The sequence below is a fragment of the Eucyclogobius newberryi genome, unplaced genomic scaffold, assembly GCF_026437365.1.
Source record: "Eucyclogobius newberryi isolate DKJ021-1_F unplaced genomic scaffold, fEucNew1.0.hap1 SCAF_7, whole genome shotgun sequence".
In the NCBI taxonomy this organism is placed as follows: Eukaryota; Metazoa; Chordata; class Actinopteri; order Gobiiformes; family Gobiidae; genus Eucyclogobius; species Eucyclogobius newberryi.
Genome location: NW_027316389.1, coordinates 33,027,043 through 33,038,910, shown reverse-complemented (window position 1 = coordinate 33,038,910; position 11,868 = coordinate 33,027,043). Strand labels below are relative to the sequence as shown.

Sequence of the window (11,868 nt, the reverse complement as noted above, 5' to 3'; positions counted from 1 at the left end):
GATTAAAAGGCATTTGGACGAGGACACGCTCAAGAGTGACAAAACAACACCAATGTCTGTCATTTGCAATCATGTAAGTTCACGAATGTCTTTTCTTGTTTTGTTCTTTTTATAAAGTCGTTGTCATGGAAACTCAGGCGGGCTACAGCAGCACATTTCAGCCATATTTGTGTTTTTTCTAACACGGCGTCATAAAGTGACTGAGGCAGCTGCGATTAGGAAACTAGAATATCAGGAGTTAAAATGAATATTTATCTTGATTTGAGTAGTTTGTTTTAGTAAATTGGACTAGATTTTTGGACTATTTTCAGAGTAAAAAAGGTCTGACATTGGAGTAAGAAAATTGCACTTAAATAGTACATAAACGAAATAAGAACATACAAATCTTACGTCATGGTTCGATACGGGAATTATTGCAATATGGCTGTTTTACTTCTACACGATCATTTCAGTAATAAATAATAACGTATTAGTCAAAATACAAACAACAGAGAAAGAAATATGACAAAATCAGGACTAATTTGCAATTAATTTAAAACAATCCTAAATAAAATCAGCATTTTCCCTTATAAAAATCATACATTTCTGTCACATTAGTTGTGATATGGCTGTGCTGTTTTGACAATCATTTCAGTTAATAATTAATGTATTAATCAAATTGTCAAAATTAAAACTTAACTTAGTCAAAAGACAAGGCTAATTTATAAAGGAAAATCATGAATAAAATCAGCTTTTTTCAAAATGTTTCAATTCCAAAACAGTATATTTATGTTAAGTTAGTTGACTGTTGACTACATTTTAGTGTAATAATAATGTACATAACGTAAACTGTCGAAATAAAAAAGTCTAATTTACACTGAATAAGAAAAATCATGAATAAAATCTGCCTTTAACAAAACTACATTTCAGTTTAATTGGAATATGATTTATTGTGAATACCTTTATTTATCCATGATATATTGTGCAGCCCTTCTTGAAACAACAAATAAGTTCACCGAAAAGTCAGAAATACAGTTTGCTGTAGAGTTTTGCCTTTTCACTCCAGAAATTCCATGTTTGCGGCGCGTTGAGCTGTCCAGTTCTGTCATCCGAATCCTGTTTGCACAGAGCGCTCCCATCGTTACCACGGACACACATGAACAAGAACCAAAACTTCTGACAGAATCCTTCACTGTACCTAGAGCAAAAGAGTATGTGACAGCATACGTATCCTATCTTGTATCTTTAAACAAAAAAAAGAAAGGGAAAAAAGTAAATCAAGGACTTGTAAATTGAATACAAAAATGACAAAAAAAGCGTTACATCACTCTGCCTTGTCATGGCTTTGGTCTTCTGAATAAATTATATGCTTGATGTCTGAAATCCATCTTTTTGTGTGTGGTGTTCATTCGTTTCAGTCGGAACTGTACATAGTGCCCCTTTAACATCCTTCACACAACTGCTTTTCAACATTGTGGGCTTGGTATTTTTCTGGTGTTTAGTTTGGCTCATATTTTGATAGATTTGACACAAAATAACTGATCATTTCACACTCAGAACAACATTTATGAGTTCATCACAGGCTGAGAACACGAGTAGCTGCATGTTTGAGGTCTGTTGTAATGACTCTAGGGATCGCACACTAAATGGACGTTAAAAACACAGAGGAGCACTTCTGCTAGAATTGCTGGAACTACCACCGAACCAAAACTGCAAACTACAATCGGTTCATGCCAGACACGACCTACACTCTGTGGCCATATCGGTTCTAGTCACTAACATTAACAACTGTAAACGCCAAGGGAAATGTGTATATTTCTACATCACGTTTTGCATAAAATACTTGTCAATCATGATCCTTTGTGATTAGCACACAGCATGCCACGTAATGGAAAGTGTAGGAACTCTTCTAACAACTGGAAGATGGCTTTAGGTGAGTTGTAGAGCTTCTAGACCAGTGGTGTCCAAACTTCTTTCACCGAGGGCCACATTTTGAAACTTATATGGAACAGAGGGCCACAAACAACACGACAATGTTGAATTTGAAAGTGAATACTTAAAAATGTTGCATTTGGCATTGTTCGATGAGCCTCCAGACCTGTAATAATACTTGGAACATTAATAATAGGTGGTTATCACATAAAAAGGCTTGAATTTTGTGGTTGTTCGGACAAACTTAGCAGGAAGCCGGAGGGCCAACAAAATATGGTCTGTGGGCCGCATTTGGACCCCGGGCCGTAGTTTGGACATACCTGTTCTAGATGTTTCTATGTGATTCTGAGCTTTTAGTGCTTACATTGTAACTGTGACGTAAGTGACGTTACGTGGCAGAAACCGATATATCAGTATATTTGATTTGAACATGCTTTCCTCATTTGAAGACACAGATCGGCCACTTTAAGGAAATATGCTCATTTCTAAAACAGAAAATGTGTAAATAAAAAAGCAGAAAAAGGTCATGTGTGTTCCCTCCAGTGCTAGGGGCAGCGGCAGCAGCTGGGTTTGGGACTACACTCTGGATTGCAGCAGGGCTCCAGGTTTGGATCGCTTCCCTTTGCGATCTGGCTCTCTCCAAACTCCATGGAGGCCTCCAAACTGGCTTTGACTTTCATGATCTGGTCCAGAACATTCTGGAGATCGGGCCGTTCCTTCAGGGAGAGGGCGTAGTGCTCGGACGGGTCGCTCTCCAGGTCGAAGAGAAGAGGCGGGTCGTGGAACATTAGAGGGGCCACGCAGTCAGGGTCCGGCCCCGTGCTGCTTTTGACAGAACCTGGTGGAAATGAAGCTTGGTGAGTAGAGAGCGGTGGAAGTACTGCTGGATGTTTTAGTATTTATGTGGCGTCGGAGTAAAAAGAAGTATGTACACATTCCTTAAGATATTTTCCGTCTAAAACATGAGTTTAATGCTTGTGATTTGCTGTGGTTTGACATGAAAAATCACAAATTTAAGAAGACAATCAGACAAAAACCAGAAGGAGCTCCTCTGTCTGCTTCATGTCCGGGACAGTGACATCATTATTAAACATCTTTCCTGAGTTGTAGAACTGATTTGTTTTTGCTACAAAGGCGTGTGGCACCAGAGAACAGAGAAAAAGACTTAAACTCTCACTATGTTGGTGAAGAGTCCACCACTGGGATTGTCCCGTGGAAATGTTAGTGCTTTGCTGGATGTTTTCACAGTTTTAAGTATCTACCTCCACCAGGTCAGATCTGTGGAAAGGCAACCCCACTCACTTCACACATGTTTTTTGAGATGTTAAGATAAGATAAGATCTGCCTTTTTTTGTCCACACAATGGGGAAATTCCGTGGTTGCAACGCAAGTAGATACAGAAGAAAAGAACAGATAAGACAACATGTAAACAAAACTCCTATGGACAGAAACTCTCATATTCTTAATAGGGAATAGAGAAAAAATATATAATAATAATAATAATAATAATAATAAATAAATGAATAAATACAAAAATAATAAAACAAATAAATAAAAAATGAAAAGATGAATAAAATAAAAAATAATGTTATACACATATTTGTAATTGGATAAATACCAGGCAGTGCAATAACATCTCCTGACCAGCAGGGGGCAAACCGTCTAACATAGAAGTTACATAGTGCACCTTTAACTTAAGAGTATTAGTGTGACTGTACCGCTTGTATAGAAGTACGCCTTGTATTTCACCAGCCTCAGAGCGAACAGCCCGCGGGTCTTACTGGGGTTTAGGGACCAGAACATCATTGCCTGTCTTTTACTCTGCAAAACAAAAACACGAGCTAGTTCAGCCTTCACACCAGCACACGTGCTCAAAATGCACACAGGGACGTCAGCACCTTGCCATGACTGAAGAGGATGTCCAACATGTCCACTCCATCCAGAGCCACCGGGGGCAGTGTGGCCCCTGACAGTTTGGCCACAGTGGGCAGGATGTCAAGAGTGCTGGCCAGTTCATGAGTGACACCTGACCAAAGGCCAGAGGAAACGTAAACTCAGTTATGATATTATTAGTCAGGTACAAGTTAAAAGTAGTGAGAGTAAAAAGTATTTGGGGATATTATTACTTCTAATACTAAGAGTTGATCGTTTATAAGTGAATGTAATCAGACAGACGAAACATTAAATAATGCACAGATTATGGTTTTTCCAAAGAACAGACACAAAAATACTAAAACAAATCATATCTGAAAGGAACGCGTAAGAAGAGGTTTGGTAGTTTGTCCTGGCCGAGAAGGAGGGTCTAAAGACAGGGGATGCTGGGACATTTGTCTAAAGACGAGATGCTGGGACATTTGTCTAAGGACAGGGAATGATGGGACATTTGTCTAAGGACAGGGGATGATGGGACATTTGTCTAAGGACAGGGGATGATGGGACATTTGTCTAAGGACAGGGGATGATGGGACATTTGTCTAAGAACAGGGGATGATGGGACATTTGTCTAAGGACTGGGGATGATGGGACATTTGTCTAAGGACAGGGGATGATGGGACATTTGTCTAAGAACAGGGGATGATGGGACATTTGTCTAAGGACAGGGGATGATGGGACATTTGTCTAAGGACAGGGGATGATGGGACATTTGTCTAAGGACAGGGGATGATGGGACATTTGTCTAAGGACAGGGGATGATGGGACATTTGTCTAAGGACAGAGGATGATGGGACATTTGCGTAAGAACAGGGGATGATGGGACATTTGTCTAAGGACAGGGGATGATGGGACATTTGTCTAAGGACAGAGGATGATGGGACATTTGCCTAAGGACAGGGGATGCTGGGACATTTGTCTAAGGACAGGGGATGATGGGACATTTGTCTAAGGACAGAGGATGATGGGACATTTGCCTAAGGACAGGGGATGCTGGGACATTTGTCTAAGGACAGGGGATGCTGGGACATTTTGTCTCAGGACAGGAGATGCTGGGACATTGCCAAGTCCCTTAAACTACATGTAACTCAAGTAGCAGTAAAAGTACAGTACGGTGATGGTCAGAAATCGGCTGTGAAAAGTAGAAATTCTTCAAAAAGTTATTCAAATGAAATGAACCTTTTTAGTTTCGTTTCCATATGAATTGTGTAGGTTGTTTTTTCTATATGGCTGATTCTGTAGGTAAGTCGTAAGTCCAACCCCCTGCGACAGAAGGCACTGATACTGTTTCATGGATCATTTGAATATAGACGCAGTACGTCCTTTGGCGTTAGCGACTGAACAAATGTCTGGAAAGGTTAGAACTGAGAAGTAAATTTAACTTTAAAAATGAGAAAACAAAGGCCGCATAAGTGTTTTGCCATTTGTTGGGACTAATGATGTGTAAAAGGTCAGTTCAACAGTTTTTACATCTACGGTAAAGTTACAAAAATGTCACTAACATCCATCACATTTTCAGCCCTTAAAGCAGAACTAAGTCACATTTTCACCTATTGAACATCTTTGTCATAGTTAAATATGTATTTTCAGGGAGTTTGAAGTGTTCATCGTCGCCCCCTGCTGTTCGCCCCCTGCTGTCTCATCTGCCAACTCTCCTGAGAAACCCTGGCTTTTAATTATTTATTTTTTTAGATATTTAGCAATGTAAAATGTTATGTGATAAAGAAAGAAAAATGTGTCAAATGGTGTCAATGCTAACGAACCCGGCTGGATCCGTCCGGGCCAGTAGGCGATGGCGGGCTCTCTCACCCCGCCCTCGTATGTAGTCGCTTTGCCACATTTCAGAAGACCTGCAGAGCCCCCACGGGACCTCCGCAACAGCTCAGGCCTGCAAGAAACAAGACATTTACCATTGTGTTCGCTAACATGACTTATGAGTTACGAGTTAAAACTAGAGCTGTGCAATTTAATCACATTTGAATTGAGCTGGAATTGAGTCATTTCCACAGTCAATGAACAAAGAGGTTTGGAGCAGAGTTCAGAGTTTGGAGGAAGAAATTTTACTGTTTTTAGTTTTTTATATCAAAGAGCAGTCATTAAAAAAAAATAAAAAATGATATGAATTAAGAAAATTAAAATATTTTAATTTGAGCAGAAACCAAATTAACTTATTCCCTTTTTATTCTATTACTATTTTATTTATACTATTCTTAAGTAGAGATTTTAAAATGAGGATCATTTTAAAATCTCTACTTAAGAATAGTGCAGATGTTATTCTTGAGCTGGTTATTTTACATGTATTAGAGGAACACAATTATATTTCATATTTCTTAATTAATCTGCTTTAATAGTCTGGCTTTTGGTGCCTTTTGCTCAGGTGTCACTTGAAAAACAGGTTTTATCCCAAGGGACTTCCTGGTCAAATAAAGCTCAAATAGCAACATCTAAATAAAATTGACTAGAAAATAATGATCTATCAATATGAAGTTTTTTTTGTCATATTGCCCAGTTTTTAAAAAAGAAAAAAGTGATCAAATCCAAATTTTGGTGAAAAAAGTCTTTTAAAAAAATCATTTGAGTCATTGTGTAGATTCAATTAAAATCTGATATTATGCTTCGAAATGTGTAAAATCTGTCTAAACCTGTCAATACAATTTTTATCATTGAAATGAGCAATAAACGAATCACTAGCTGCACGTTGTATTTCCCCTTTCACTCACTGCATTAAATCAAACTGAATGTTGTGGATCAGAGGAAGCACAAACCCGTTGTCTGAGGAGAAGAAGACCAGAGTGTTGTTGATGACCCCCGTCTTCTCCAGCGCTGCCATGATGTCTCCGACTGTGTTGTCCAACTCCAGCAGAGCGTCTCCAAAAGGACCTCTGGGGGTCGTCCCTGCCGCCCTCGCGCCTGCAAACTGGGGGTAGTGCGTGTGCTGGGGACGGAAAAGAAGGACGGAAATCGGCACTTTTGCAACAATAAAGCCAATCAAATCAGTCCAAAAGTCAGTAATTACTACCAAACACTATATCCATGAGTCCACGTGTCGTATGCATCTGCAGCTTGTTCAAATGTCATGTTGAGTTTGGTTGTTTTCCTCTACTTTTGTTCTATTGTGTGAATAATACGAGATAATTATTCTTGTATTCTCTATTCGTGTGACTGTTGATTAGTGCAGCAGTCCTTTAAAACAGTTCTTATTAGTGAAAGAAAATAAGATGGAAAAGTACACATAAATCCCTTTAAATGGAAAAGTGAATCCCTTGAATATCTGGGCTGTAGTTCTTCATAAAGATCTAAAAACTAAAAACACTCCTCTTTTCTCCACTATAAAGAACACTTGAAATCTCATTCTTGAGTCTAAGTCAAAGGATTGAAACTATAAAAATGGATGTTTTGCCCAGATTTCTCGATCTGTTCCTGACTCTCACGATTTCCATCTCCAGCCGGCTGTTTGAAGAGTGGAATAAAGCGATCTCAATATTTGAATGGCAGGAAAACTCCACAATTATCAAAAGAAAAAAAGGCTCAAATCAGAGTGTTGCTGCACTGCGTTCTTTGATATGTTAAAATCGTAAATTAGACTGTTTATGTTCAAAGTTTTGCACCTCAAACAGCACAGATCTGAAATGTAAAGTCTGGATAACAGAAGGTACAAATGTTTCACCAGATTGTAAAGGAAAATCACAAGAAAAGCTTTGATATGTTGGAAGAATAAGATATTTACGAATAAGCAGTAATTATATCACAACCCTCTGATTGAAATATTTACTAAGCTTTACATCTTTGTATAGTATTCCCCTTGAAAGTTCAGATCAATGTTTTAATTCTCTCTACTAAAATGTGAAGAACTTTGGATTCATTGGGACAGACTAAACGGACCAGAAGTACAGGTCTATTTGGATGTTTGTATGTGAAGTGCGTCATGTTCTCTGTATTGTTCTGTAAAGATGTTCAAAATTAAAAACAACCCTTGATACACATACAGAGAAAACATTCAATCTATTTACAATATAAAAGAGCACGAGCAAAGGTAATGAGGGCTTTTACCAATAATAGTTTAGAATGAAGGGAAGGCCAGTCGAGGAGAGAATACAGAGTGATTGGACGGAGCTGGTTTAGAGATCGCCATAATCCAGAATGGGCTGGACATTTCTACCAAATTGTGCTTTGCAGATGTTTTGTTTCGAATAAGTTGGCCAGGGTGCAACTTATATGTGATATTATTATTTGTTATTTTCACAAGAGGGCGCTCTAGGCTCTAAGCGACGCAGAAGAACTCTGCACTTCCTCTTCCTCTGGAGTTTGTGGAGTTGTTTAGAAGTGACACAGAGAAAGAAGAATTCGATGGATTTAGTGATTTGGGGTAAAACTGATGCTTCTGTAAACTTGTTAGCATGTTCTTTATGCTATATTTATCTGAAGAACTGTTCATATGTTATGTTAACATACCAGACACTCACAGTTCTGTCTGTGCCTCATGTAGCTGAAGGTGTTAGCGTTAGCATACGTACACCTATTCACCGTGTTCTCTCATCTGTTATTATTTTAAACTGCATTTCAAGAGGAAATGTCTGTTCTTGGTCCTGAATTTGATCAAATACATTTCCACGACATTTACTCCTGTGAGATATATGTGCTTTTTTCTTCTCTGTTATGCATGGCTGGTGAGACTTATACTCCGGAGCGACTTATAATCTAGAAAATACGGTATTGTACTTAATGAGGAAAGAAAATAAAGAGCAACCGGATGTGTGTTGTGGTCCTGCTCACGTGGGACGGATAGTAAAGGAAGAAGGGCTGCTGCTTCTGGGCGGACGTCAGGATGAAGTTAGTTGCAAAGTCGCTGTAAGCCTTTTCCAGCTCCAGGAAGTTGGCCGGTTGCTGAACGATCTTGTCGTTGTGCATCAGAGGAACAGTGACCGCTTCAAGATCACAATGTCCGAAACACTTGACGTCAGGAGGGAAGCAGGTCAGGTTTGCACACGGGCCCTGGGAAGAATTCAAGTACGTTATTGTGACAAAACACAGTCCGTAAGATCAGTTTTCCTCCATTGAAGTATGAAGTATTCCTCCAATCTATTTATGTAGAGTCTAGGTCTATTCTATTTATTTGTTGCAGCTCAAGTCTTTTAATGATACTGTACATTTCAAAACTGTTTTACTGTAATCGCCCTGTGTTATAGTGATTGTGTCAGTGACCGTGGGTGCAATATGATCATTTATTGCACTATTTTCATGTAGAGATCGACGTAATAGATTCTGTAGCACTAGATCCTGTAGCACTAGATCCTGTAGCACTAGATCCTGTAGCACTAGATCCTGTAGCACTAGATCTTGTAGCAATAGATCCTGTAGCACTAGATCCCGTAGCACTAGATCCTGTAGCACTAGATCCCGTAGCACTAGATCCTGTAGCACTAGATCCTGTAGCACTAGATCTTGTAGCAATAGATCCTGTAGCACTAGATCCTGTAGCACTAGATCCCGTAGCACTAGATCCTGTAGCACTAGATCCTGTAGCACTAGATCCTGTAGCACTAGATCTTGTAGCAATAGATCCTGTAGCACTAGATCCCGTAGCACTGGATCCCGTAGCACTAGATCCTGTAGCACTAGGCACTAAATCCCGTAGCACTAGATCATGTAGCACTAGATCCCGTAGCACTAGATCCCATAACACTAGATCCCGTAGCACTAGGCACTAGATCCCGTAGCACTAGATCCCGTAGCACTAGATACTGTAGCACTAGATCATGTAACAGTAGATCCTGTAGCACTAGATCCCGTGGCACTAGATCCCATAGCACTAGATCCTGTGGCAGTAGATCCCATAGCACTAGATCTTGTAGCAGTAGATCCCGTAGCACTAGATCCTGTAGCAGTAGATCCCATAGCACTAGATCCTGTGGCAGTAGATCCCGTAGCACTAGATCTTGTAGCAGTAGATCCCGTAGCACTAGATCCTGTAGCACTAGATCCTGTAGCAGTAGATCCCGTAGCACTAGATCCTGTAGCACTAGATCCTGTAGCAGTATATCCCGTAGCACTAGATCCTGTAGCACTTGATCCTGTAGCACTAGATCCTGTAGCACTAGATCCTGTAGCAGTATATGATCGTCTCCTGCTGAGAACACACTGACCTGATCATGAGAGTACGGGATCCCGAGATAGTGTTCAAACCCGTGATTGGTTGGAAGGTACGTCCCGTTGGCGCCTAAGCCCAGATGCCACTTCCCGACGGCGGCTGAGGCGTATCCCAGCGGCTTTAGCATGGCAGCGATGGTGGTCTCATTCAGAGGAAGACCCCCGATGGAGCCTGGGTACAGCACTCCGGGATAAATCCCTGAGCGCGTCTCATAGCGGCCGGTCAGCAGAGCAGCTCTGTGGACGGGAGAGTAACACGTACATGGAAATATTGAACTAAATACAGCAATGTTACATTTCATAGAGTCAGACAAAATAAGACTTGCCTTTTGTTGTGGTGGAAATAGTTCTCAACATTGTTATTTAAGTAAAAGTACAGATACAAGAGCAACGAATTACTCAAGTAAAAGTATCACATAAAAAAGTATGTACAAAAATGTACATCACAGATTTTGAGAACTTTTAAATCAACTGATATCAATAATCTAATTTTCTAGTCATTTTATTTAAGTGTCTTTAACTCAAAATCTTTTGTCATTTAGGCCATTTCAGGAGGTAAAAGTAAAGGTAAATATATCCCATGTAAAATTGACTTAGTACTTTTGCTTTTGTACTTAGTTTTCACCACTGCTGTTTTGGAAATATACATTTAAAACATGTGTGTATTAGTATAAAAACAGAACACTGGATTTGGTAATTTTGTGTAAGTGTTTGGTGTTATGTAATTTCAGTCTCTTCACCATTTGTGATGGAGAGTTATTGTCATTAACAAGCAGAGTTACAATGAGCTGGACATAAATGAGCTTCAGTGATGACAGTTTCAGAGCTCATTCATTTTGCGTCTCCTCATGAACCACCCTCCAGACGCTACTGCGCATGCCCACAAACTCGGGGCGAACTTCGGTGCAGGAGAAAGAGCCCTTCATTTAAAAATGTGTTCAAAAACAGACAAAAGGTTTATATGTATGTAATATAGTTCAGTATAATACAGTATAATAGTATCATATGTCCCTTTGATCAGATGCCATTATTCTGAATGTTGATACCTGGACGGGCTGCAGCCGCCGACTGTGACGTAGAAGTCGGTGAAGCGCAGTCCTCCCGTGGCCAGCTTGTCCAGGTTCGGGGTCACGGAGGTGGGGTGTCCGTAACAGCCCACATCCGCAAAGCCCAGGTCATCCGCGAACAGGATCACAAGGTTTGGCGGCGCCGCGGAGCTCACGCACAGGCACAAGAACACCCGCACAAAGACGGTCACCGCGTTCACCATGACTGTCCAGGCTTTTGGTGCGTCCCGTGGAGCGTGGACCGTCCCGTGGAGCGTGGACCGTCCCGTGGAGCGTGGACCGTCCCGTGGAGCGTGGACCGTCCCGTGGAGCGTGGACCGTCCCGTGGAGCGACCAGAGGAGAACGTGTGACTTGTTTGGATCAGGTTTGGCTCACGGATCCGGTCACGGATCTATGGGTTTGGCTGCAGCTCCCGCACAGACACGTGATGAACTTCCTTTCACTTTGAGGAGTTTCGTTTGTAATTTACCATTAAAGACTGTGCGCGTAAAACAAGATTGGATCGTTTGTATCCAATCATTTTGCCAGACAAGTTAATAAAGATGTATTATGTTGTTGTTGTTGTTGTTGTTGTTGTTGTTGTTGTTGTTTTATGTCGGTTGGCATCCGCGTGTTTCATTACCGCCAGACTTTATTCCTCTCTGTCGTAGTCTTTAAAAGTTCTTCTTCCAGTGCTTTGGCGTCACAAAGCCCATAAGGGCATAAGATGTCTCTGTTGCTTTATTATGGTTAATACATGAGTTGTTATGGCTATACATTCATCTGCCGTCACGTGATCAGGTGCCACGGTATGTCACGTGATCTCCACAG

The 11,868-nt window shown here is 40.6% G+C and overlaps 1 protein-coding gene across 1 annotated transcript; it reads right to left on the bottom strand.

The window, feature by feature from the left end:
* Window positions 1–2,435: 2,435 nt before the first annotated feature.
* On the bottom strand, window positions 2,436–11,275 carry LOC140349085 (arylsulfatase A-like). The gene is made up of 8 exons (XM_072435305.1): window positions 11,037–11,275; window positions 9,987–10,227; window positions 8,617–8,835; window positions 6,609–6,778; window positions 5,607–5,731; window positions 3,810–3,937; window positions 3,630–3,732; window positions 2,436–2,749 (listed from the first exon to the last, which is right to left on the bottom strand). The coding sequence occupies exons 1-8, from the start codon at window positions 11,258–11,260 to the stop codon at window positions 2,457–2,459; spliced, it is 1,503 nt and encodes a 500-aa protein (XP_072291406.1). The 5' UTR covers window positions 11,261–11,275; the 3' UTR covers window positions 2,436–2,456.
* Between the last annotated feature and the right edge of the window lie 593 nt (window positions 11,276–11,868).